The sequence below is a fragment of the Triticum aestivum genome, chromosome 1D, assembly GCF_018294505.1.
Source record: "Triticum aestivum cultivar Chinese Spring chromosome 1D, IWGSC CS RefSeq v2.1, whole genome shotgun sequence".
In the NCBI taxonomy this organism is placed as follows: domain Eukaryota; kingdom Viridiplantae; phylum Streptophyta; class Magnoliopsida; order Poales; family Poaceae; genus Triticum; species Triticum aestivum.
In genome coordinates this window covers 346,066,260-346,093,977 of record NC_057796.1, presented here as the reverse complement: position 1 = coordinate 346,093,977, position 27,718 = coordinate 346,066,260, and the positions used below count along the sequence as shown (strand labels likewise).

At 43.8% G+C, this 27,718-nt stretch overlaps 3 protein-coding genes across 6 annotated transcripts; 2 read left to right on the top strand and 1 right to left on the bottom strand.

Moving 5' to 3' along the window:
- The first annotated feature begins 590 nt into the window (after positions 1–590).
- Positions 591–12,281, top strand: LOC123181956 (probable manganese-transporting ATPase PDR2). Of its 2 annotated transcripts, XM_044594382.1 has the most exons (22): positions 591–811; positions 897–1,180; positions 1,283–1,375; positions 1,456–1,658; positions 2,801–2,873; positions 2,951–3,123; positions 3,202–3,367; positions 4,121–4,225; positions 4,310–4,420; positions 4,501–4,587; positions 4,701–4,883; positions 4,956–5,006; positions 5,078–5,203; positions 5,301–5,380; positions 6,254–6,362; positions 7,099–7,227; positions 8,079–8,144; positions 8,232–8,303; positions 8,524–8,672; positions 9,189–9,300; positions 9,375–9,491; positions 10,876–12,281. In XM_044594382.1, the coding sequence occupies exons 2-22, from the start codon at positions 932–934 to the stop codon at positions 11,944–11,946; spliced, it is 3,525 nt and encodes a 1,174-aa protein (XP_044450317.1). In that variant the 5' UTR covers positions 591–811; positions 897–931; the 3' UTR covers positions 11,947–12,281. The 2 variants fall into 2 exon arrangements, with proteins under 2 accessions (XP_044450317.1, XP_044450316.1); XM_044594381.1 differs by having other exon boundaries at positions 897–1,375.
- Positions 12,282–12,853: 572 nt separating this feature from the next.
- On the bottom strand, positions 12,854–22,025 carry LOC123181955 (putative disease resistance protein RGA1). Its single transcript, XM_044594380.1, has 3 exons — positions 19,175–22,025; positions 17,126–17,337; positions 12,854–14,875 (listed from the first exon to the last, which is right to left on the bottom strand). The coding sequence occupies exons 1-3, from the start codon at positions 22,023–22,025 to the stop codon at positions 13,058–13,060; spliced, it is 4,881 nt and encodes a 1,626-aa protein (XP_044450315.1). The 3' UTR covers positions 12,854–13,057.
- LOC123181954 (uncharacterized) lies at positions 21,535–26,365 on the top strand. 3 transcript variants are annotated; one of them, XM_044594376.1, is made up of 6 exons: positions 21,535–21,556; positions 21,646–21,833; positions 21,924–21,973; positions 22,047–22,164; positions 22,486–22,875; positions 22,947–26,365. In XM_044594376.1, exon 6 carries the CDS (start codon positions 23,027–23,029, stop codon positions 25,823–25,825), a length of 2,799 nt encoding a protein of 932 aa, XP_044450311.1. In that variant the 5' UTR covers positions 21,535–21,556; positions 21,646–21,833; positions 21,924–21,973; positions 22,047–22,164; positions 22,486–22,875; positions 22,947–23,026; the 3' UTR covers positions 25,826–26,365. The 3 variants fall into 3 exon arrangements, with proteins under 3 accessions (XP_044450311.1, XP_044450312.1, XP_044450314.1); XM_044594377.1 differs by lacking the exon at positions 21,535–21,556 and having other exon boundaries at positions 21,791–21,973; XM_044594379.1 differs by lacking the exons at positions 21,535–21,556; positions 21,646–21,833 and having other exon boundaries at positions 21,958–22,164; positions 22,486–22,698; positions 22,832–22,875.
- The last annotated feature ends 1,353 nt before the right edge of the window (positions 26,366–27,718 follow it).

Genomic DNA, 27,718 nt, shown 5'->3' with positions numbered 1-27,718 from the left:
CATTTGCGTTTGAAGCTGAGTTGATGACCTACTTGCTCCACAAAGGTCAAAATGTCAGGAGATGAGCATGCCAAAGTGTTCAACATCAACTTGCTCCATATAGCAGAGGCTGTAGCACATCGTAGCAGTAGGTGGTTGATGGACACAACAGCAGGGCAAGCATCACAATGTGCAAACGGAGCAACCGCAGACCATCCCTTCTTCACCATGTTATCTCTGGTGTTGAGACGTCCTCGAAAAGCGAGCCAAAGGAAGATCCTATGTTTGAGGGGATCAACCGGTGATAGATTTTCGATGACTAATTCTTGCTCTTCTACGAAACCGTGTAAAAAGAATGTCACACAGATTTGCGAAGGAACAAATAATTTTGCGCCCTCAACCATATTTCGAACGGATTATATTCAGAAAATTGACACTGCTTACAAAATGCCAGCTTACACTTAAAAACTGGATTTTATATATGGTTTTGATTTCCCTATATAAACTTTGTCTTTTGCTAAGTATACAGTCCATTAAAACAGAAAATCACTCCTCTTTAGCTTTAGCTTTGCCTGATTGCCTCTCTTTATGTAGTAGCAGCATGGAAACGTGGCAGAAAGAAAAAGTCACTCGTGAGAACTCAGATCGCCGTGACCGCGTGAGATTCCCCACCGTAAAACTGCTAGCAAACGGCCCTCCGAGGGGTAGAGGACGAGCCAACAGAGCACAGCACCGCAGCAGCAGCGGCGGCGGAAAAACCCTCGCGCGTCGGCTGCCCGCTCGGCCACCGGCGCACCCCCGCCGCCGATCCGATCCCGTCGAAACTGAACTGGTAAACCCCTCCAAACTCCCACCCGCTGCCCCCTTCTCCGACTCGCATCGAGACCCGATCTGAGCAACCCCCGGCGACTCCGCAGGTCTCCCCTCCGATCCGGGCGGTCGTGGCGCCGGCATGGCGCGGTTCGAGGTGAACGGCAAGTCGGTGGAGGGCGTGGACCTGCTGCGGCGGCGCCACTGGACGGCGCGCCTCGACTTCTGGCCCTTCCTCGCGCTCTACGCGCTCTGGCTGCTGCTCGCCGTCCCGGCGCTCGACTTCACCGACGCCCTCGTCATCCTCGGCGTCCTCTCCGCCTCCCACATCCTTGCGTTCCTCTTCACCGCTTGGTCCGTCGACTTCCGGGCGTTCGTCGGGCACTCCAAGGCGAGACACCACCTCTCGCCCCCCACACAGTCAACATTATCCACACCTGTTTGGTGCGCAGTCTATATAGGGATAAACATCTTACACTTGCTTACGTTGCAGGTTAAGGACATCCATGCGGCGAACGCGTGCAAAGTAATCCCGGCGAAGTTCCTGGGGTCGAAAGAGATTGTGCCTCTGCATATACAGAAAACTGTGAGTTAGTTCTGGTTTTGCTGTGAATTGGTAGTGTTTTTGATGTTTGGTCACTGATTGTGGTTTGGGTGTCTGTTCAGGTTGCCTCATCGTCGACGTCAGGTGAGACGGAGGAGATCTACTTTGATTTCCGGAAGCAGAGATTCTTTTACTCGGCAGAGAAGGATAACTTTTTCAAGCTACGTTACCCGACAAAGGACTTATTTGGGCATTATATCAAGGGCACCGGGTATGGAACAGAGGCCAAGATTAACACTGCTATGGACAAGTGGGGGAGAAACATGTAAGCTGCTGTTTTGCTCCCTGTTTGTACACTCTTTCAGTAGTTGAGGTAGAGGACTGTAAATTGATCACTTATCATAGTTGTTGATATAGATGGCATCATCATGAACTGTAGCTTCCGCTTGGTTTTCTTTTGTTCTTTATTTCTAGAGTTGCTACATTGTAGCGGAATAGTGCCCTGAAAATGTGCAATTCGATAGGGAACTCCCAAATCGACTATGTAAAATGTACATGGTATGAAAAAAGAGATGATATTGGCAAGAAAGTAGAGAAATCTTGTTGATGTGCTACGTGCCTTCTTATCACACATGCTGACATGCAGTTATAGCAGCCTCTTGTACATTACAATGCATAAACCATTAGCGAAATAGAGCCAAAACTATAAATAGTAGCTGAAGGAATTTGGAGCATTCATAAATATGTTCACCGCAAATGTGCAAATATATGATGCCCCACGCTGCTGCTGGAATTGGTTGTAATATATTTTGATGAGATTTTACTGTATGGACCATGAATATTTGGGTTAATAATATGAGAATTGAAACAGAGAATACATATTACTGTATTTGATTATTGTATATAGTTGTAAAATATTTTTTGAATATAAGTATATAGTATAATAAAATGGAAATGACTTGAGACCTTTTCCATGTATGGTTGCATGTTGACTTGGACCTTTTCCCATGGATGGTTGCATGCTGAGTTGGACCTTTCCCATGAATGGTTTCATGTTAAGGTGTCATGTTTGCATGTTGAGAAAAGTAGGTTAGTGGGAATCACCTACTTAGTTATTATATAGGATTCAATTCTCATGCATGCAAAATATCATAAAATCACTTAAATAAGAAATATGTTGCTGTTCTGGAACGAATTATGAATATTGAATGGGTGCAAAACATGTGTCTGTAGTGGCATTTTCTAGGAGAACCTACTGTAAGTGAACATAAACTATCTGTCTAGGAAAGTTCAAATATTGGCAATGGAGGTTGATGCTTGATGCACTTTAATGCGATCAAGGAGAATTATCTGTATATCAGTATTTTGCTCAGTGTATTGAATCGAGTATCTAGCTTTGCACGCTTAAGCTTTTGCCATACACCTGTTTAGCTATAGTGGCTAATGCCTGTAAATTGTTTCCTCTAGATTTGAGTATCCACAGCCCACATTTCAGAAATTAATGAAGGAACAATGCATGGAGCCCTTTTTCGTTTTCCAGGTTAGTCTATTTCTCACCTGACCTGCATTTTGCTTATATGTCTTTTCTTTTTCTAACAGTGAGCTCTTACTCTACAGGTTTTCTGTGTTGGCCTTTGGTGTCTGGATGAGTATTGGTACTACAGTTTGTTTACACTTTTCATGCTCTTCCTATTTGAGTCTACTATGGCAAAGAATAGATTGAAGACATTGACTGAGCTTAGGCGTGTGAAAGTTGATAATCAGATTGTGTTGACTTACCGCTGTGGAAAGTATGCCTTATTCATTTGAATTAGTGCTTACACTGTTCAAGTATATATCACATCCTAATAATGCATTTATTTATTCAGATGGGTTAAAATCTCAGGCACAGAACTACTACCTGGAGATATTGTGTCAATAGGCCGCTCGCCTAGTGGTGAAGATAGATCTGTACCAGCAGATATGCTATTACTGGCTGGATCTGCCATAGTAAATGAAGCTATTCTTACAGGAGAGTCTACTCCACAGTGGAAGGTTTTCTTCTATCGTCCACCCCCCCTCTTCTGATCGTGCTAATTATATGACTTCCTTTTGTTTGGGGTAATTAGGACTTCCAATCATACTTGTTTTTATAAGATGGAATTATACTCGCTAGTTCCATTCTGCAAGTTGTTTTCATTCCTAATTTGGAGTGAAACATTCCTGTTCTGATGTGCCATTCAGACCTTCAACAAATATTCCTTTTTAGAAAGCTGCATACACACTCCTTTGAAATATACTTACGTTTCTAATTGTACACCAGACATGCATATATTAGATATAAAATAACGGTTTGCATGTAATATTAAAATATGGAAATTGGATTACTTAACAAATACCTTATGCAGTTATGCGTGTGAGCAAGGTACAAGGTAGCAATGATATAGGTAATATAAGAAGGGTTTCCAGCCCACCATTTGAGGAGACAATGTGGCTGTAACATAAATGATGGGGTTCAAACATCACCTCTAACTGAATGAGCTGGTATTATTCTCAAAAAAGAAAGAAAGAGCCAATATGTGGTGAAGCAGAACAAAACTGCTTCTTTTCCATTTTTCTACCGAAATTTACCTGCCCAAACGATTCTGGCCAGAAAAGTATGCTTCCAAGACAGATGAAGTATATTGTGTTAATCCAACTATAGCATCTAAGTACCGTTTTTCCTTTTCTGAGACATGTTTTATTACTATACCCCTAGTATTTTGTTCATCTCGCTCTAGCTCTGAATGATCATCTTCTCCTATATAGGTCTCAGTTGCTGGCCGTGGCCCTGACGAAATGTTATCGATAAAGAGAGATAAGAATCATATCCTATTTGGTGGCACAAAGATATTGCAACACACGCCAGATAAGGTAGATGTATCATATATCTGTCATGCTAACGAGAGCTATCCTTAATAGCTTTATAGTATCGTTGACTCCTTTTCTTCTATACAGTCTGTAAATCTTCGGGCACCTGATGGTGGTTGTGTAGCTTTTGTATTGAGAACTGGATTTGAGACTAGCCAGGGAAAATTGATGAGAACTATCTTATTCTCAACTGAGAGGGTAACTTCCTTTCCTGAATGAAAAATAAATCTGACTTCTGAGTATGCAAATTTAAAGCTAACATTTGATCTGTGTGACAGGTTACTGCAAATAGCAAGGAAAGTGGGTTGTTTATACTATTTTTGCTATTCTTTGCGATAATTGCATCAGGCTATGTGCTTATGAAGGTAATATCAGATAGCAACACCATCGATAAATCCATTGATCTTTCAGTTGCATACTATCTTTTTAAATTATGTACTTTGTTTTATCGTTGAAGTGTCTGTGTATTCATATATAGGGACTGGAGGATCCCACAAGAAGCAGATATAAACTTTTTTTAAGTTGTTCACTTATTCTGACTTCTGTGATTCCTCCTGAACTGCCAATGGAGCTGTCCATAGCAGTTAATACATCTTTAATTGCTTTAGTACGGCGTGGCATTTTCTGCACGGAACCATTCAGAATACCATTTGCTGGGAAGGTTAGTAAGAGAACCATGTTGTGCTCCTCTTTCTTCTTTCTGTACAAGCTCTTACAAGTTCTCTCCTACCAGGTTGACATATGCTGCTTCGATAAGACTGGAACATTGACATCGGATGATATGGTGAACTATGTTCTTGTCAATAAAAAAACATTTGGTTGGAGGTTTGTTAACAAATGAACCCCGTATTTCAGGAGTTCCAAGGAGTTGTTACTTTGGAAAGCGACGCAGAATTAATATCTGACGCAAATAAGTTGCCTCTCCGCATTCAAGAAGTGCTATCCAGCTGCCATGCATTGGTATTTGTGGACAACAAACTGGTATGTGTTGTGTGATAAGCACCAATAGCTGTCTACATGAAGCATAATCAAAGAAGTTTACATGCCTTTCTAAATGGTATATTCCATTTTGTTAAAGGTTGGTGACCCCCTTGAAAAAGCTGCAATAAAAGGCATAGACTGGATCTACACCTCTGATGAGAAAGCCATGTCTAGGAGGTAAGCCATCATCTCTTGTTGCGCATATATAATTATGTCAGCAATTGCACACTTGATTAAGTTGTTAGAGAGATATATGTATTATACTAGGTTTCTTGTAGTTCCTTTTTTGTATTTCTGGATTCCTAGTTTATGTCCTCTACTTGTGTATATATGGCCCTAGAGCCTTGGCAATAGATCAAGTCTGCTGCCCCCATAACATGGTATCAAGGGCCTACTAGTCCTTCGGTTTTTTTATGAAAATGATAGGCGTTCTTTTATTCCATCAAACAAATTGAAATTATTGAAGTTTCCCTGTTTGTAATTCAACTAGTCTCGAGTCCTACTCCCTTCATGTCACTGTAATTGTCCCCCGCCCCGGGAGAATCTGTTTCAAATTATCTCCCCGCTGTAGAAATCAAGTTTAGTGATGGCTGTGGTTCCACTCACCCTTGCTTAAATGCTTTTAAAAAAGGTTAGTAGGTTTTTAGTCTGAATATTGGTAGGGGCATGCATTGGCATTGCATGGTGAGCTGAGGACAGTTATAGTAGGACAGGGGAGTATTACTACTTTATGGGAAAATTATTATTCATGAATCATTATTGTATTTTGCAATGCAAACATAGAATCAGTTGGATCTTTGATTGACTAATACTTTTTTGATACCTTGGTCGACACCAGCGAGAAATTTCTTATTGTATATGTGGTAAAGGTGTGGTACACCCCATCTTGAGTTCTTAACTATCTTACCTCTGATTATAGACTTATAATAACATGCTGCCAACAATGACTATCCTTTCCCTTTTCTGAACTCAGTCCAGTAATATCATGAGGAGTTATTATATATTTTACTTGGATATTAAAAGATTTTAGCTGACTAGTCTTCGTTGCAGGCCTGGTGGCCAACCTGTACAGATTGTACACAGATATCACTTTGCTTCTCACTTGAAGAGAATGTCTGTTATTGTCCGTATCCAGGAGAAATTTTATGCTTTCATAAAGGTAAGGTTACCACAGTCTAAATGAAATTATCGATCCGGTTCTTAGACACTTGGGATTGTTCAGAAACTGCTTCTTTAGGCCTTGTTTCATGATTTTGGCATGAAGAAATTAGTGTCCTCTTGTTCATGGACATCTCTAAATTACTTTTAGAGCAAAGGAAATAAAAAATGATCTCCAGAGGGTTTGGGCTTGGGTTCCTTGTGGATGTGTTTAGCCATTGGTGGTTTGCCATCTTTGCAATCCTTATGTTTTAGATGGAAAACGAAGCGGGATCCACCATATAAGTAATCTATTTATGCCTTGTTCTTTTCTTTTTCCCCAACTCTTATTTAGTTACGTAAAATAAAGATAACTTAGCCAGTTGAGTGGCCACAAAGAGACCATCCATTGGTTTAAATTATTATATTTTATCCCACCAAAAGTATTACAACGAGATGAGTCAATGGTTCAATCCATCCTTTTGTTTTTTTAGTTCTATATATTGAGTGTGTTGAGAACTGAAATTGAGTTACAAACAAAAAGTTGAATGATTGTAACTCCTGAGTTACCTAGGTCAGAGAATAGTCTTTGGCTATGTTCCTTTTGAATAATTTGTGGCCCATCAGAGCAGGCCTGTCTAAGCTGTTTTTCTGGTCGCGATCCTCATAACTTTAACTCGTTCCATCTTTTGTTTTGTTTGACCTTTTCCAGTTAACTGTTAAGAATATCGCCTTTTAATTTTTTTTGTGGTTTCCAGGGTGCACCGGAGACCATTCAGGAGAGGTTAGTTGATCTACCTGCTGCGTATGTGGAAACATACAAAAAATACACGCGTCAGGGCTCCCGGGTCTTGTCTCTTGCGTACAAACTGCTTCCGGAGATGCCTGTAAGTTCTCATTGAAGTATAATGGTTCCTTTATTTTTCTTTTAGTACTACTGTTTGTCTAAATTTCCCAAGCCATTAGATAGCATAGCATTTTAAGTAAAGATCAAGGAGCAACACTTTCTTTTCAACCTTTCTTTATTTGTTGTGTAGGAACCATATGAGTTCCAACTATCAGTCAATTTTCCTTTTGAGTTTAATTTTGCAGATGATCCAGTGGTATCCTGCATGCATGTAGCTTGCGGTGAAAATTCTCTGCCATTAGCACTAGACACTGGAATCATATGAATTGGTGCTGACAAACTAGTTTAAAGTATGGTGGTTAGCGTTGTGTTAACATTGAAACGCAAAAAACACCAGTGGGGAATAAATCAGTATCCATTTCAATATATACCCATGTGTTTAACTGATGCACAGCATGTTTGCAAATTAAGCTACTAGTACTGTTTTGTAGAAGGGTGAAGTAGCAAGTCTCCAGGTGTTGTGGGATAGTGATGTTCCCTTGTTTTGATGATCGTAGGTCCGCACTGTAGATATTGGTAGTGTTACTTGGTCCACGGCATTGCGATCAGCAGTTATCAGAAAATCATTCATTACTTAGATAGTTGTGAACTGTGATGCATATTTACTTGGAAGCCAGTGAGATATTACTACATTAGCAATTCGTAACTTTCATGTTACTAACATTTTTAGAAGAACATAGTTGCTAGTTGTTTTCCTTCAGTGTAAGTAATATTAGGCCTGGGCATTCGCAAGTAGTTGCATTTTATTCTTAGTTGATATCTTTTTGTTTGAATTTGTACTAGAAGTTTATCTGGTACGAGTCGTTTGACCTCCTGGTATTTGAATAACAGGTTAGTGAAGCTAGAAGTCTGGAAAGGGATCAAGTGGAGAGTGACTTAATTTTTGCTGGTTTTGCGGTAACTAACCCTAAAATAGTGAAATTATGCTCCAATGACTTATTTGAAGATTTTTAAATGGTTTTCTTGGGTCATTTTTGCAACCAGGTCTTCAACTGTCCTATAAGGAGTGATTCTGCCTCTGTCTTGCTCGAACTGGAACAATCTTCGCATGACTTGGTATATCCGCCCATTCTTAAAGTTACTTGTCATTCTGTAGTGACAACTAAGCATCTTCATGCTTCCTTAAACATGTCCTGGGCGGAGTGTTTTTACACCAGTAATATGACCAAAGCTTTGGTTCCTATTGATTTATCAGTAGCAATAACGTGTGAATAATTACAATGGAACTTTTCTGTTTTGTTTGATTAAAGTGCTCATCACCTCCATAATGTATTAGGTTATGATCACCGGGGACCAAGCTTTGACTGCTTGTCATGTTGCTAGCCAAGTGAATATCTGTTCGAAGCCGGTTCTAATTTTAACACGGATGAAGACTAGTGGATTCGAGTGGGTTTCCCCCGATGAAACTGATAGAGTTCCATACAGGTAACAATTTATATGCATTGGGTTGTGCTATGATGAGTGCTTAGTGTTTGTACTAAGCTTTTCTATAATTTTTAAATTAGTACCCTGGCAAAGATTCTTGCTATTCAGGGCTATCATGTCTATTCTTTTTTCCATGGGAAAAGAAAGATGTTTACGCATTGGTGTTAGGAGACATTTTTTTTATTTGTTGAAAAATGGAAAAGGAAGATCTGCTGGATTTCCCTATTAGCATGTGCATTCCAAACTTCTCCTCCCCCCACTGCACATGTAAATGGGGACTAGGTAACTATGACTTCGGGCCTGTTTGGCTATCCACCAGTTCCGCGGAATTACAGGATCTGTAGAGCACCTATTTTCCAGCTCCACTATTTTAGCCTGCAGCTCCGCCAGCTCCGCGAGCTGAGTCTGGAGCGGAGGGACTCCGAACACTCCCTTCATCTATGCTATCGCGAGAACTATGTAAACACATATCTTGTTTGGTGACATTTCTAATATCTTGCATATATTGTTTTGTAGAGCTGAGGAGGTTAAAGAATTATCAGAATCACATGATCTTTGCATTAGTGGGGACTGCTTTGAAATGCTACAAAGGACCGATGCTGTTGTCCAAGTCATTCCTCATGTGAAGGTAAGTGAGAACATATTGTATACCTTCTCAAACTATGAAGGCCCTGATTTACATTATAAGCGTCGTTGTTTCAGGTTTTTGCGCGCGTTGCTCCAGAACAGAAAGAACTTGTACTGACAACATTTAAGACTGTTGGGAGGATGACACTGATGTGTGGAGATGGAACCAATGATGTTGGTGCACTGAAACAGGTCTGTACCTGGCTCATATCCTGGTTTAATTCACTCTTTTTTCTCATAATTATTCAATGCTATGATTGTGCTCATTACACACACAATGACACAAACGGTTGTTAGTCATGCACTCATGCCAGGGATTGACTTGATCTCAAACATGTATGGCGGTTTCGATGTGATATTCTTCTTACAACATTGCCCTTTATGTATATATTCTCTATGATTCTTAGAAAGGAAGCCGAATATGGAACTCACGCTAATGATGGACTTGATCTTTAACTTGTCTGGCAACTTTGGTCTGATATTTCTTACTACAACTTTGTCTTTTATTTACATATGCTCATTCCACAGAAACAGTTACTCATTCGGTTAATTCAGATTATTTGCTAAAAATCTGTTTTGGCCTCTACAATATGGAAGCCAAATGAATCGCATAGAAAGGAATCACCTAATCTAAAAAACTGAAATTGTTTGTTTTGGTTGTCTCGGTTACCCGAAATTAACAAAAAAAAAAAAGACCAAGAAGCTACAGATTGGATATCTGGAAATCGATTTCAATCGCCCCATCACCCAACTGCATACAAGAATGAAATCAGAGAAGAAGGCTGCAGACATAGAAGAGAAAAACACAATAACTCTGGATTATTGTGTCCTTTGCCTTCTAGATCTTTTGCCTGCACTTCCGAGAATGAGTAGGCCTTAGCTCATGCTCTGTTTTTGCTGTGGTCATCTCTGGTGTTCGTGCATTTATGCAAAGATGCAATCCAGCCACCTATTATTATGGCTACAGCCATTCACTTCACCAGTTTGCCTGCCATCCCGCAGTGGAGAGAACTCAGACCTAGGGTAGTAAGCTCCTATGGAGCAGCTTATGGGCCACATCATTCCCACAAAGTTGGTTGGTAAACGTTATACAAGGAGTCCACTGTGCAATGGTTGGAGAAGCAAGTATTAGTTGTAAGTTAGCGTCTTGGTAATACTTTTATTGTCTGATAAGCTTGTAAAATTGAACCGAACTTCTTGCACTTATATTTTAATTAGTGGGGTATGAGAAGCATAGCATATTGAACATATCGAGCAAGTTTGAGCCACAAACGCATGTCCATGTATTGTTTTTATGCAGGCTGGACCTATATTAGCCTGGCATTTGGTTCCATTTTGCCAAATTCTGAAATATAGTTGTTCTGCACTTATTCTGAATATAGTTGTTCTGCGACCTTCGCTGTAGGACACTCAAAGGTTACTTGATAAATTTCTTGACCTGGGCAGTCCTATCTACTGTTTTGTTAGCATATTGATGTGAACATATTGTTTCTGTTCTTGAGTGTTACCAATGGAAGATAGGATATATGTTATACACCTTCTGACAATATATTGATGTGAAATTCTTAATTTTCAGGCACATGTTGGCATAGCTCTGTTAAATGCTGAACCGGTGCAGAAAGCTGGCTCGAAATCTCAGTCATCCAAACTTGAAAGCAAATCAGGGAAGCTGAAAAAACCGAAACCTGCTAACGAGTCATCATCGCAATTGGTTCCACCAGCTAGCAGTTCCGCTAAAGCACCCAGCAGCCGCCCCTTGACTGCTGCTGAGAAACAGCGCGAAAAGCTGCAGAAGATGTTAGATGAAATGAATGATGAAAGTGATGGCCGCTCAGCACCGATTGTAAAGCTTGGGGATGCATCCATGGCCTCGCCTTTCACAGCAAAGCATGCCTCTGTTGCCCCCACGCTTGATATCATCCGCCAGGGGCGAAGCACCCTAGTCACTACACTCCAAATGTTCAAGATTCTTGGACTCAACTGCCTTGCAACAGCATACGTTCTCAGTGTAATGTACTTGGATGGTGTGAAACTGGGTGATGTTCAAGCTACAATCAGTGGTGTCTTCACTGCAGCATTTTTCCTCTTCATCTCCCATGCTCGCCCACTTCAAGCACTGTCTGCAGAGCGCCCTCATCCTAACATCTTTTGTGCATACGTCTTCCTTTCCATTCTTGGCCAGTTTGCAATGCACTTGTTCTTCTTGATGTCAGCTGTCAACTTAGCATCCAAGTATATGCCAGAGGAATGCATTGAGCCTGATTCAGAGTTCCATCCAAACCTCGTCAACACAGTTTCATACATGGTGAACATGATGATCCAGGTGGCAACTTTTGCTGTGAACTACATGGGCCACCCATTCAACCAGAGCATATCGGAGAACAAGCCATTCAAGTATGCTCTCTATTCAGCTGTTGTTTTCTTCACGGTGATCACATCGGATATGTTCAGGGATCTGAACGACTACATGAAGCTCGAGCCCTTGCCTGAAGGAATGAGGAGCAAACTGCTGCTTTGGGCTATGCTTATGTTTTGCGGTTGCTATGGATGGGAGCGCTTCTTGCGGTGGGCGTTCCCAGGCAAGATGCCAGCGTGGGAGAAGCGCCAGAAACAGGCGGTTGCAAACCTAGACAAGAAGCAGGCATAGGATCTTGCATTCTTTTTTTCCATCACTGTTTGATTCTTCACCCTCCGCTGGCCAAGGCAGCGATCTTGTCACAAGTAAACTGATGATGATTTGGCATAGTTGCACTCTAATGTGTAGTTTAGGAGAATTTTGTCAGACTCTTGAGCCCTATTTGTAGGAGGATATAGGGTTGATACCTACTCAACATACATGCCTGGTATGGAGGGTCAGAATTTTCAGATTCCATACCTTGTGCTAATGATGACATGAATATGCATGAAGATACCATTGAGGACACACCGACACAGTATGATTTATGAGTCATCTGTCTGCTGTTATAAGTTACTCCTATTTGATATTGCAGTCTCTCGAGGACCTGCTACCCAAACGGTTCCGCCGTTCCATTGGCTTGCCATCTGGAATTACTTGCATACATAAACTTTGTTCTTGTGGAAGTGTATATGATGTGCAATTTGTCCATTTGGCAGGTATACTTTGGTTTGGTCGATACGGTCTTTTAAAGTATTATACTGCGTAGAAGTTTTTCCACATGGTAACTCCGTCCTGGTTTATTAGTCCTCTTTGTATTCCATGCCAAATTTTGATCTTAAATTTAACTAACAAAATATTAATGTGTCATAAAAAATAATATAATTGGAAACTATGTTTAAATATGAATCCAATGATATAATTTTTGGTGGCATTCATTAATATTTTATTAGTTAAATCTCTAGTTAAAAATTGACACAAAATACAAAGAGGACTTATAAACCAGGATGAGGGTAGTAGTATTTGGTCGGTAGAGTAATTTAGACGAATCACTCTCACTGTTCAGTTTGTCGCTGATCCTAAGACAAATGCTACAGCCAATTGGATTACGAGAGTAAATACCAAGGCCTTACAAATTAGGAAGCATGGTACAAAAGAATTGAATGAGAAAGCTTTGAGAAATTATTAATCAGGTCAAAATCGAATGACCCAATTTTAATTGAAAATCTCAGTTAAATGTGAGCTCTAAACTAGGGAGCTTAGTGTTATAGAGGATATAGCAGAAAAGTGTGAACAAATAGCTAGCAACTGAACGCATCTTAGATGCCAGGATGGAGGGTTAAGGCGCAAAACGAACTTTGCGCTAGTTGTGTACGATGAGCTTGGCCCTGGCATGGCCGGCCTCGACCCTGTACTGGTCACCAATGCCGAAGTGCGCCATAAGCAGCCACAGCACCGTGAGCAGCTCCCCGCCCTGGCTGAGCTGCTTGGCGTGGAAGTTGCCCCTGCACTTGCCCGCCGCGTAGCACATCATCTCCACCCACACCCCGGCCACCAGCCTCCACCGCTTCCTAACCTCCATCCCGCGCAGCTGCCCTGCCAGCCGGCACGCGTCGAACAGCACCGACTTGCTCCGGTCCCCCTTCACCTTCCGCGGGTCGATATCCGCCTTCACTGCCGCCAGCGCGCTCGCGCCCTGCCGCTCCTTCGCCCGTGCCTCGCCTCCCCGCAGCCGCACCAAGAAGTTCTTGGCCTCCGCGCAGGTGTCGCCGAACCGGATCTGCCCAATGCTCGCCGTCAGCATGAACGGCCGCATCACCAGCAGGAACAGCATGTAATTTGCCATCTCCCTGCTCGCCGCCGGCAACCTGGACCCGCTGTTTATGTCGCCCTCGTCCGCGAACCTGCCGGCGCCGGTGGGGGCAAGATCTGAGGACGTTTGGTTATCGTCGTCGTAGAAGCAGAGGTCGGTCGCGATGTGCCAGAGGAGGATGCTCTCGTCGAACTCGACCTCATCGACGCTCCACCGGAGCTCCTGGTAGCACCCCTTGCGCTGCAGAATCCACTGCCCGCGGTGATCCCCGAACCGCCGGTAGCTCATTGGATCCATCGTGCTGTTCGCCTTGTCTTTGAGCTGCTTGAAGATGAGCTGCTTGAGCACCAGGGACACGCCGATGTGCTTCGTGTACCATAAGCTGTCCCACGCTGTCTTGACGCGGATGTTGTAATCCCACTCGAGACTCTCCAGCACTCTCGTCAACCATGTGGACTTGTCCTTGAGGCAGTAGCTGAGGAGATTGTACTGGGCCATCTGGTTCGACCACCGTGGCCTCGCCTCCGGCATGAAATACTTGACGGCCTGGAAGACCACTCTGCTCGCCGCCGGGAGGCATTTGCGCAACTTCCGCAGGTCGGCGTAGCTCCAGGAGGAGATGGCCATCAGGATGATGCCGTAAATCTCCAAGAAAATGGCACCAACAAGGAGGACGTAAGTGACGGCAACGTCGGCCTCCTTGTAGCGTCCCTTGCCGGCCTTGGAGAAGACGAGGAGCGACAGGATGGGCGCGGCCAGGGTGAAAACGCGGAGGTAGCGGCCGGAGGGGCAGTGTATGACGGGCGACTTGGAGTGGAGCGACTCGTACATGAGCTGGAGCTCGATCTCGACGACCTTGTAGGCCTGGTCGCGCTTCAGGCGGCGGAAGAAGGTGAGGCTGTCGGTGCGGTCCTGGAAGCTGAGGATGAGGTCGACGAAAAGGCGGCGGAAGGTGTGGAAGAACATGTGCGCCTTGATGACAAGCTCGTCGTACTCCATCGGCTCCTCCGGGACGTGGACGTCGTCTACGGGCAGCCGCTCGGGGACGATGACGATCTCGGCGCGCAGGCCGGCATCCTTGCTGGAGTGGTACTCCTCCATGAGCTGCGCGTAGTTGGGTCCTGGGTCTGGGCGTGTGAGCATGGAGCTGCGGAGGCTGCTCATGCTGGCCGATTTGAGCGCCCAGGTGCGCTGGGCATACTTGAGGACGCCAGAGGCGAACATGACGACGGCCGGAGCGACGAGGCTCGCGGCGGAAGGGCACGACTTCCAGTAGACGTACAGCGCGAGGCCGACCTGGGTGACGAGGCTGAGGAGGTGGCGGAGCCAGAGCTCGTTGTCCTCGATGGCGAAGGCGGTGATGGTGTCCTGGCCGCCGAGGTGGAGGATGAGAAAGGGCGCCCACAAAAGGAGGAGGTGCAAGCCGTCCTCCCCGTCGGTGTGGTGGCATAGCTTCTGGCTCCGAGATAGGGAGCCGAGCGTGTAGATGGCGATGGAATCGGCGAGGAGGTAGGCGAGCCAGAGCAGGAAGTGCAGCCAGGACGCGACGATGCGCTTGCGGAGGCCGCCGGTGAAGAGGAGGAACACCTGCAGGGAGAGGCTGCCGAGGAGTAGCACCCGGATCTCCCACTCTCCCCACAGACTCCAAAGGCTCGTCATCGATCGGCAGCGGTGGCGGCCGCCGGTGGTCGAGAGGAAGACGCCGCGAGCTTGACTCGGCAGCAAATCACCGTTGACTCGAAGAGAAGATGCCTTCAGAGTACCCAGTTACCCACAGTGTGCTCTTTTCTCGCCTCTGAACCTGCCTCTGGAGACTTGGAAGCCGACGCCATACATTGCAAGGTCGTCTCCAAAGGAAAGTGGTTGGCATAGCCTCAAGGCAAGAGGGCGCCTTCAAGTTTCTCCCATTAAAATAATTTTGTGTCTTCACTTGTCATACGCAGCAGGGCATGCTCCATGCTAGGATGGCTGATTAAAAAATGATAGATTTAATGTGCATGCAGCTTGCAACATGGGTGTTGTCATGTACGGATTTCTTTTTACGACACAAATGATGTCGTAGAAAATATAGGCATTTTTTTGTCCTTTTTAACATGAGTGTTGTTGCAAAAGACAATTTTACAACGCGCATAATGTTGCAGAAAAAAAAGAGAGAGAAGACACCCAAAAGACACTCGTGACATAGAGAAGGCGGCGGATCTCACGCTTGTGATCCGTCAACTAAAGCCAAACATTTCCCTAAATATTCATGTTTAGTTAAATATTCATGTTCGGCTAAAGCTATCTCATGTTCGTAGGGAACAAAATGATACAAGCCATTATCTAGCCTTCTTTAGACGGACGGAAGGTTGCACTGTGGTGTGGTTAGGTTCGGGACCAGGAGACGTCACTGATATTTGTAAGAATGACTTATGTCCTGATTGATGAATTAAAATCTTCCTTTCATCCGCAAAAAAAAACAACTTCCCCTTATTATATAAGATGATTTTTCAAACTACTCCCTCCTTTCTAAAATGTTGGATGTACTAACTTTTGCGTGCAATCCCAAAATCTAGGATGCCTTTTTCACTCTCATTCGGTCACAACAAGTCAACAACCACTCACGGTGGCTATTTTACTGAAAGAGAAACAAATATCTGGCTGGGTCTCCCGTGGATGCGTACATCTTAACAGCCTATACGATGGTTCAAGTAACAAAAAGCTGCGGTAATTTTCGTGCTGGCCACTAAGGGCATGTACAATGGTACTATCTTAGTAGTGCCACATAGGATAAATGATGAGGTGGAGGAGAAAGAACTCTTAAAAAAAGACTTGTCTTAAGAGAAGACAAAAGATGATCTTTTAGCACAATATGTGTCACCACATTTTTAGAAATGTCTAGTTATTGAAGCTAACAAAAACCTACCTAATGGAGAAGTCGTTGGCGAAGTCACAAGGCCCTCTACTTTTCATTATAAAACCGATAAACCAGAAAAAGATGGATTGTTTTGCGAAAGAATCTTTGGACCCATAAAAAGCGGGATTTGCGCTTGTGGCAATTCTCGAGCGAGCGGAGCTGAAAACGAAGACGAAAGATTTTGCCAAGAGATAACCCATTGTAGATATTTTTTTTGTCATCTCTAAATTACATGCAAAACTTAAGATAAGACTATCTTATCAACTATTGTACATGCCCTGCCTAAGAATATGAGAAGGATGGAGTAATATATTGTAAAGGACATGGTTAGATCTCAGTCAACTTAATCAAGTCTCAGTTAAGTGACCTAGTATATAAAAAAAAGAAAAAAAAATGCAAACCAACCTGTTGTCGGATGGTTAAAAAGACATTGGTTTTCTTAACTCATCAGGTTGAAATCCTGGTGCTCACATTTTTTAAATTTATTTTATAATTTCTTACAATTCTAGACGATTTACCAACGATGCAGCACATCACCACATCAAGCCGTACATGCATAGCACCGTTGTTGGATCCTCCATCGACCAAAGTTGGGCCGGGAACTGTCGTCCGCACGGTAGTTTCGTTCCTCGAAAGAACCGGACGCAAACCACCGGAAAAAAAAGGGCACAAGCCCTCGAGCCAATCTGTCGCCTCCCCTAGTTTCTGTCGTCCCCATCCACCTCGCCGATGCCTCCCGCTCCTGCGCCGCCCAAGAGGTCGCCGCCAAGAACAGACCACTGGTTGTCTCCGCGTGCGGGTTTGGCCCTATTCCCGCGGGGCTCAGATTCTTGTTCAACTGCAGGATCTTCAGCATTATGGAGTCGGCGTTCTCGGCGTGGCCAGCGCCTCACAACTGCAGGCGCTGCACCGGTCCGGCCAATGCTGGCGAAGCCTGCCCAATGTGAGTTACTAATATTCTTACATTGCAGCTTTGAAATTTATTACTTCTTTTGCCATAGCAACCTGTTTGGATTGTAGTGGTTCATGATAGGATTAACAGTACCCCCCATCATAGAAACTTATTCATTCTGTCAGAAGGACCATTTATGTCTACTTAAACATGTTCAAGACCCCACTTTCATGGTACAAGAACATAGTGTAAACTTAAATACTGCTAATTGCTAGGTTTATTGGGTCAAATAATCAGATTGCTGATCCTTGTCTTTGCACCTTTTAACCTAATGCAGAATTTCCTTCTTTTTTTTTTTGCTGTCAGATTTAGCGCTTTCCACTAAACTTCTCTTGAAATTTGAATGAATAATTGATGTGTGCTACGGTTCCTCACGAAAAATTTAGCTTAGCTTCGAGCTGGAGTAGAGGGGAAATGGACCTTGATAAGTGCCACACGTGTGGCACGAAGCAATTCCGCCCTGACGTTTTTTGATGGCAAGGTTAGTTATGCGAGGATGACAACTTTAGTTGTGAAGCATGACAACTTTCTGTTTGGATGGCAAGTTTCAGCTTTTTTTGGGATTTGTTTTTTTTTTGGATGGCAATTTTAGTGTAGCTCACCATTGCTGGATCTAAGCCGTAGTCCGGCTTGGGTCATGAAGGGCGACAAAGAAAGTGGGGAGAGGTGCCGACAATATGGAGGTGCGTGTCTAGCTTCTTCCTCATCTCCATAGATATGGAACACCTTGCAGGCAACACAATAGTGTAGCTAGACTAGCATCAGGCCCCCGGCCACCACGAGTCATCTTCAAGCACTATATAGCTGCAGTAATCTACACTAGAAACTGTGAAGGATTTCATTGCCATGATGACCCTGGCTGTAGTCTAGTGTGCCCAACCCTTGCCGGCAATAGCTGCTTGCGACGGAGCATCTGAGGTGGGAGTGAGTGGGTTCGTAATAACCACGGTACAGTTAAATTTGTACAAAGCAAGTCAGTGCACCAATCTGGAACACACCCGAGAAGAAACCCGCCACATGAGTGCAGTACAGGTGTACTAATCACGACCAAGCCGAGGAAGAGGACGGTGGCCCTGAAGTTGCTCGTGTTAGAATTGATGGATCGTTGCCACTCCAACCACGACCACTGCCGAGGAGAAATGGAATGGGAGAGAAAACCAGTCTTTCGCTATATAAATGAAAATCACACGCCATCATGCTTGACACACATTTCTGAATTAGAGCAATTGTTTGGGCACTACATTTTTTTCGTTCTTCCGTAGCAATGCACGGGCATTCAACTAGTCATCATATAGTCTGGTAGTAGTGCAAAGCCGCACATGTATTTATGTCAAGAATATTAATTATTAAAACAAGGAACATCAAAATGTACCCATAACCAGTCTTTCTTCTTTTTTTCTGCGAGGGAATGAAAAATGTACCCATAACCATAACCATTCTTTGCTCCTGTTACATAAACAGTTCTTACCATATAAAGGGAAAACCGATGGACTTCACTCCAAAATAATTTGGAGATGTGACAAATTATTCAAACTCTTGGGAATGTGCAGCTTTGGACAGTCAGATATGCACAATGATCTCAGAGAGGTTATATTCTTCAACCACTCTGGCAAGGTCTCTAATTTTGTGCATTTTGTTATAGTCAAACTCCGAAGGACTGACAAATGCCTCATACCACCAGGTAACGAAATTAATTCTGTGCACCTTGAAATTTGGAGCTCCTCAAGCCCATGAAGTTCATGCAACCCCTCACATTGAGAATGTTCTAATAGCTCTTCACACAGGGAAATTGACAGAGACCTTAAATTCCGAGACAAACCTTGGAGTGATCCTCTACATGCAATCAAATTTTCATTGTTCATCAGCATGATCAAGCTTGTAACAGCTCTGAGTTTTACATGTACTGCTGTCAATTTTGGGCATTGGGCGATTGTCAATTCTTGAAGGCAGGGAAAAAGTCCTTCTCTGTGTGATGGTACCCAGGTTTTTAGGTTGGGCATGTGAAAGAACGATAGTTTCTCCAATGAGAAGAATGTGCCATCGGCCCCATAGAATGTGTCATCTACACATGTGACAGCATCTATTCCGCTTACTTCAGCAATCTTGAGGTTAGGCAGTTGTCCCAGCGGTGGCAGGCTTTCACATGCCAGATTAACCAACTTGATATCAGTAAGTGAGTTTAGGTAAGGTACGCCACTGTTTATCCATGATGGAAGTTTCCTTCCTGGATAGGAAAATAACTGTAACACTTTCAAACCACGGCGTGGTTTCAGATGTTCAAGTATTTCTTGTGCTCTCGAGCTAGTTTCAGGATCTGTGCAATCTCCAGTCCAACTCAATGCCAGTGACTCAAGCTTGTGTTTGTCTTGCAGGATTACATTTCTGGCATCAGCAGAAGAAGAATTTTCCATGTTCTGGACACCGAGTTCCTTCAAATAAACTAAAGGACGTAACTCTGAGATGGTATGTTTGGGAGTTTCTGCTGCAATGTACCTTGGCAATATCTTGATGCTTGTGAGTTGGTTCATCTGACGAGGCATTTGAGTTAGTAAAGGACATTCAAGAATGTTCAGGCACGTAAGACTTCTCAAGTTTTTCATGCCTTTGGGTAATACAGCAAGGTAGTGACAGCCTTCAAGGTTTAGAGTATGTAGATTCACAAGGTTGCTTATTGCTTCATGCAAGCCAAGAAGTTTTTCACAGTGAGACAGGTCCAGCATCTGCAAGGATTGCATCTTTCCAACTGATTCTGGCAGTTCAATGATCTCATTTTGTGAAAGATTCAAGTGGGTCAAGAATCGAAGGTTGCTAACTGAATCTGGTACAATCTCAATATCATTGTGAGAAAGATTGATATAGGTTAGATTCTGTAACATATCAATTAACCTAGGAATCCTTTTGATCCTGCAAGATTGCATATGCAGTACACGCAGAGCTATCAGACGTTGGCAAAACTCTGCTGGGATATCGGTGATTGCGCACTTGTTCTCAGACAAAAGCATATTTTCATCTCTGAGCAATATTAGGGTCCTCAAACTTTCCAATTCAAACAATTCTGGTGGAAGCTTACTTGTTTCACAATCAACAAGTAAGGAGAGGCACCTGGCATCACATGAAGGCCAAATTATTTCCTTTCTAGCATCTATTGCTAAGTGGAATCCCCGACTAATCCTTTGTGCAAGAAGTTGCATCCCAGGATGCATCTTGTAAACAGTGTTTCCTCTGTGTCGAGATTTCTGGACTACACCATAGAAGTGTTCTGTCATTATCTTGGAGAAGTAGAGATGCATGTCAGATTTGCTGCTTATCAGTTTTATGAGCTCATCAGCAACAAACATGTCAGTCAGTTGTTCAGGTGTAAAGCTATGAACTAGGAGCAGTGAGCAGTAAAGAAAGCATTGCTGGATGCTTGGAGGGAGATGTTGGTAGCTGACATAAGCCGCATCCAACAAAAGACGGTCTGCATAGAAGACGAGATCAAATCTGCTCAGGACATGCTGCCAAGCGACCTGAGTTTTCCGTATGCTCTTCAGCTTGTTTGATGCGCTGAGTAGTAACGAGGGCACGCCAGCACATGTTTCAGCAATCATTTTTCTGATTGGAATGAGCCGTGGTGGCAACTCTGCAGGATTTTGCATCCATTGTGTGAGCAGACTTGAAGAATGAGCTGGCAAGAGACACTGTAAGGTGTATGGTTTGAGGGACTTGGTCAATGTTACAACATCAGGGATGCGACTAGTGACAATCATCTTGCTTCCGGGCTTTCCAGCACTATCAAGGACTTCCATCAGCTCCTGCCATTTCTTCCGATCCTGATCCCACGCATCATCCAGTACAATGAAAAATCTCTGCCCACTGAGTTTCTCTTTGACAAGGTACTTCAGTTTCACGGAGTCCTCCTGCTCTATCATTTCTTCTTCTGGCGAATCACTTGTGCTACACTGCTGGGTGGTTAGAACTTGTGCTATTCTACTCAATATCACCATGGTGTTAAACTCACGAGGTACCGAAACCCAAATCCGATCATCACCAAAGGTATCAACAACCCATGGATGCCAGAATACTAGCTGAGCGAGGGTAGTCTTCCCGATTCCAGCCATTCCCGTTATGGGGAGAATTGACAAGCCGGGTGTGCTGTCATCAGTTTGCATCATTCTTAGGACATCGTCCAATTCTCTCTCTCTACCAAGTACACCTTCAGGTTTGCCACATGTTCTCTGGCAACTCATAGCTTCCTGGATATCTGTATGTTTGGCTGGAAGTCTGATTCTATATGTTTGTGCATAGCAGTTTTTCAAGCTAGCTACTGCCTCTCTTATCTTATTGACACGGCGAAAATGGAACCTCCGAAAGATGGGCGAGCTGCATACCTGATGAAATGAGAAAATGCCCCCCTTTTTTCTCAGATGGCGAGAGATCCTATTCAGCGCGTCATCAGTATCAAGTGTGAGAGACCAGAGCCTCTGCAGAAGCTGGAGGTACTGCTCGTTGTTGACGTTGATCATAAGAACTGCACTCTCATCGATGCGACTGATCCTCCAATGGATCATCCTGAAATGTGTCTGCAGGTCCTGAAGTAGGCTTCCAATGCCAAGCAACCGGCCCACCTCCAGGACAGGTTCCGATTTCAGCTTTTCCACCATTGCATGTAGCAGATGCTCCACTGACATGGTTTTTCTCTTCTATCCTAGACTTCTTTCTGAGAAATATGATTGCCTTCAACTATGCCCGCACTTGGAAGGAGAATATTTATTTTGAAGAGCAAGATCTGGAGGACTTTTTCCTCGTCATGAACTTGCCTTTCTTTAGGTGGGCTTGTTGACTACCTGTGCATTTTTTTTCATTTTTCTTATTTAGGCACATTACTAGGAAACTTCGTGGATTTTTCTTAGGTCACTACAGTTTTCTTCCATCTGCCATTAAAACTTAGTTTTGTAATGGGTGGCAGGGGTCAGTGCTGTACTGTTGGAACGTCACTGTCTCACAGCTGTCTTTTTTCCTACACCGTTGGGTCATTAAATTTTCCTTCCTACAGTCATCGGAATTTAATTTTGTATATGTGGTGGGCCTTAGTGATGTGCTGTTGGAACGTCACTGTCTCACTGATGCCTTTGTTTGAAATATGGGCAGGTATTCTATGGTAACTTATGGTTATTTATTTATTTGTGGCATATTTTTCGACGATTGGATCAGTGTAGAATCAGACACAAGCACATCCCAAAGCTTATCCAAAGGCCAGGAAACCTGACAGAGTTAACCGGCAACTTACAAATAGCAAACCTGGTTAAATATTACTAGTACAGTTTCCTTGGAGTTTCCAATTGACATGTTCTCAGTCCACAAGTAAGACTTGGCAGTTGTCATTATAATACTTCTGAAAGATTCTTGGGTAGGAACCTGCCGTGCAGTTTCCTGGTTCCCATCTTGCAAATTCTGCTTATTGGTACTGCAAGCTGAACTTCGCCATGGTTTGCAGAACAATAAACTTGAGAAGATCTGTCGTGCTGTAAAACAACTGAGGTACTTGTGCTATTTATTGAAGCTTCCATTGGTCTCCAGCATATCACTAATCAGTTCTGGTTGTCCTGCAGAAAGATTACCAGCTGTTTCTTTCCAGATCATATTTGTTTGATCATACTTTTAATCTTCAGTACTGGTTCCATCAGTCGTTATGCTTGTCAACCAAAGCATCGAGGAAGATGTGTTTGAGCCAATGGTTTCGCGTGTTACTGAAATTGGACGCCGCTTCTTTGGGATAGTGAGCTCATCTGAAAATGACGGAAGGGGTCCTACAATGCATGAACTTCCAGAAAAGATCAGATGGGAAGTGCAACATCTCGAAGATGTGTTTGAGGGGATCATGGAAGACAAGGAGGGGGTCTGTGAGAGCGTTAGGTCTGTTAGCAAGGCAGTTTTTAAGTGGCAAAGAAGTTTGGGAGTAACATACCGGAATGCATCTGGAGCTCCTGAACCTTTGGAGGTAATGAAATGGGCAGTTGAGCATCAAGAGGGGTGGGTTGAGGATGGTACCACATCAGTAGCCAGTACTGAGACACTGTCTTTTGATGAAAATGAGCTTTTTGAATCACTTCGAGACCTTAAGACCGCAGAAGGTGGCTCAGAAGCTCGTCTCCTGGATGGCATCAGGAGTGGGATGCAGTGCATCAACGATGTTCTTGCCACCGTTCGATCAAGAATGGAAGCAGCCAACGGGAGCTTGCGTATTGTAGACCATGTCTTCTCCCCAGTATTGAAACTTATAAAAACCATTGATCATCTAGTATCAGCAGCTACTGATGGCGGAGACAAATCTGAGAACTATAAGTTGCTTGCCAAGATTGATGGCCAAGTAAAATGCTTGCAGGATGCACTACATGTGATTGATATAAATAAGAGAGAGGTTGATGAAAGCTTTAGAACAATGGAAGCTCTCATCGAGCCACTATTGTCACGCCTTAAAGACACTTGCAATGTTCAATTGGAACCTTCGAGCTTCCAAGATGAGATCAATGTCAAAGACGGCATTGATCACTTGGTACATGTACTTGACATGATTGAGAAAAAGAAGCAGGATGGAAATGCTAACTTCAGCATTGTCAATGCAGCCTTCTCGCCGTTATTGACATGTTTGAACACCATCAGGCACCTCTCATTAGAAGCCTTAGCCCATGAAGACAAATCAGGTGCTTTTATTCTCTTGGGCAATATCAGCGATGAGTTGTCACAGCTCAAAGATGTACTCCAGAAGGTCCAGGAGAATGAAAAAGGGATATACAGTAACTTTGATGCCATTGAGCAACATCTTGATGATCTTTTTGAGGGGCCTATGATAGATGCTGAAGGCTCCTTAAAACTTCAGCAGATGGGTGGCCTGCGAGAAAAGCTCTGTGCGATTAATAAAGAGATATCAAATATATGGGGAAAGGTGGATGACTCTTTCAACGTCCAGGATGTCTCCATCAGATCGATGGCTGCAAGGCATGAAGCTTCATCTTCTCGTCCATTGATGCCAGCAGCAGATAAATTCAACATTAACAGGGAAAGTGTGCAGATGTGGAAGCTGAAGGATAGCATTAATGGACTGGAGACGAGGTTGAGACAGTGCCTTTTGTGCCTTGCTGTGTTCCCAGAGGATGCAGTCATCAAGAAGAGGCTGCTAATTCATTGGTGGATTGGAGAAGGCTTTGTGAGTTCAGTTTCCGAGGGGAAGAATGTTTTTAATGAGCTGCTTATCACCAAGGGATTCATTAAGCCAGTTAAGAAATACCACTGCAACAAAGTCCACGGGTGCAAGGTGCAACCGTCGATCCGTGCGCTACTGATTGAAGCTGCAAAGAGCGCAGCATTTGTTGAGCTCAATTCTGACGGCAGCTCCAAGAATGACTTCACCAGAACCCGGCGTGCATGTCTGCAGGATGGGAAGATCCTTACCAGTTTCCATCGCGATGCGCTGACAATCTACAATATTAAACAACAGTATCTGGAGTTAGACAAGACATGGTTTTCCGGAAAGACATGTTTGAGCACTGTGCAGTTAGGACGATGGCAGGATTCAGATTATGACCCTCGGGCGCATCACGTAGAGTTGAACAATGCTGAGTTCCTAAAGCAGGTCAAGTCATGCAAGCAATTGAAGTACCTGAGCTTCAGAGGGATATCGAGAATCGAGGCCCTTCCAACCTCGATTGGAAAGCTCACAAGACTTGTCATCCTTGATCTCAAAGCATGCCATAATCTGGAGGATCTACCAAAGGAGATAGTGAAACTAGTGAAGCTGGAGTACTTGGACGTTTCTGAATGCTACTTGCTGTCTGGTATGCCCAAGGGACTAATCAAGCTTTCTCACCTTGAAGTTCTCAAGGGGTTTGTTCTGGCAAACACTAGGAGCAAAGACCCGTGCCATCTCAAGGAACTTGTCATGCTGAAAAAATTACGGACGCTGAGCATTAGAATTGGAAATAGTGTAGATAGTGATCAGTTTGAGAAAATTAACGAGTTTTGTGCCCTCCGGTCGCTCACACTTACTTGGGGGGCTGGGTTATCCTCGGTACCTGCTATACACGGTGGCAATCGTCTTTCAAGATCAAGCAGTGCTGCTACTATTGCTGTTAATCATGCAATGCCTTGTGTTCTCCCCTCGGGTCTTGAGAAGCTGGAGATCTGTTGCTTCCCAGTGGCAGAATTTCCTTGCTGGGTTAATCCTGGAGAGCTGAAAAACCTGAAGAAACTCTATATCAGGGGAGGTATCATAAGTAGTCTAGGCGAGGACAAGTATTGGGAGGTGACCGTGCTTCGGTTAAGGTTCCTCAAGCATCTCAACTATTCATGGACGGCACTGCGTGATACTTTCATGAAACTCCATGTATTGGAGGTGCATGAATGTGAAAATCTTGAAACCTGGCCTGACTGTCAAAAGGGCTTGTGGCTGAAGGAGACGAATGGAATTATGGAAGGTTCGCATCTCGCTTAACATGAAACGACACCTAACGGGCTGTTTGGAATGGGTGTAAAATTTGTGTGGCTGCAGGTATTTAGCTCAAACTTGGAACTAAATTCCGATGGGCACAGAAAATTACACCCATTCCAAACGGGGCCTAAATCTTGCAAGGATTCAATTTCTTGATAATTGCAACTGGTGATATTTCTTCAACCAACTGGAAAGAACGCAGCGGGGTAGAGTATTTGAGAATAAGTTCAATTCATTTGATCATGTGTCAAAGCAAATTAAGTGTGATGCATTCTATTGGTTCAAGGACAGGGCCAAGTACTTTCACTGAGGCCAGGATAATCCTTCTTTTGGAAAGAAAAAAAATATGCTTTCAGTCGCTGTTTGTTTAAGGTTCGAGTCGCTGTTTGTTTAGGTGCGTGGGGTTTCCTTTCTTTTGGCGATGTGGCCTTTTTAACTTTTATCAGACCTTGTATTGTTCTTCCCCTCTTCTATTACTAGTAAATTAGTACGTGTTTTGCACGTCAAGAAATATATAATAGCAGGAGGAATACATTATCGACATTTTATTTCCTTCTGTACGTGTTTTTTTATTGGAGAATCAGATTCTTGGCATGAAAACTTGTAGACTAATATGAGACGATAGTGGGGATTCATTTAACCCAAATGATAAGTGTCACACGTGTTGAACGAAGCACTCCAGCCTTGATATTTTTTACAACTAAATTTGCCATTCGAAAAGAAAAAACAACCAAAATAACTGGAACTTGTCATCCGAAAAAAAGTCGTCATTCTTGCGTCACTAAACTTAATGTTCGGAGTTGCCATGTGTTCGTGTCACACGTGTGGCACTTATCAGGATCCTTCAATTAAAAGGGCACGCGGCAGAATCTTGTGAGATGAAAACTTTACCCAACGGATAATATTTTTCGAATTTGATGTTATCTGTCTCTCAACCGTTGGATGGAGCATATCCAATGATTGATATTCAAATTATTGTGACACTATATTTTCCGATTAGGGACACTTTATTAGTTAGAAGGTTTAAGCATTACACCCGGCCTCTGCATAACTAAGATGCACACAGTCAAACAAAGTCCTCTCACAACAACTGTCGGGGTTGGGTGCGACATATGCCAATGGATGGCTTATCATGGTGGGAGCGAGTAGAACGTCGCCGGTGCCTGAAAGCGGGATGAGGGGTAGACACGAACGCCGGCGCACTTTACCCAGGTTCGGGGCTCTCCTAGGAGATAACACCCCTAGTCCTGCTCTGCAGGGTCTCCGCATGATCACTAAGGCACTAGTGAGTACAATGGTGCTCCTCGAGCTGTATGCTAGAGGTAGAAGAGGGCAGAGCTTGCTCTCCTCTCCCCCTAGGTGTGAGTCTAATTCTAACAGGTTGGAACCCTTTGCATGGGCGCCCTGGGGGGTTTATATAGGCCTATCCCCTCAGGGGTACAATGGTAATCCGGCCGGGTGTAGGACCCGGCTGTCAGTCTCTCTCACTATTATGGAAAAGCTTATACACAGACGCTTACTAGCAGCGCGGGTTAAAAACCCTCGCTACTGCTACTTACTAGTAGCGCGGGTTTTTAACCCTCGCTACTACTAAGTTGATAGTAGTAGCGCTGGTTTTTAACCCTCGCTACTACTAAGCGGTCTCTACCGTGCCCCCGGGACATGCCATAGTAGTAGCGCGGGTTTTTAACCCTCGCTACTACTAAGTTGGTAGTAGTAGCGCAGATTTTTAACCCTCGCTACTACTAAGCGGTCTCTACCGTGCCCCTGGGACATGCCATAGTAGTAGCGCGGGTTTTTAACCCTCGCTACTACTAAGCGGTCTCAACCGTGCCCCTCCGGGACATGCCATAATAGTAGCGAGGATTAAAAACCCGCGCTACTACTAAGTACTGG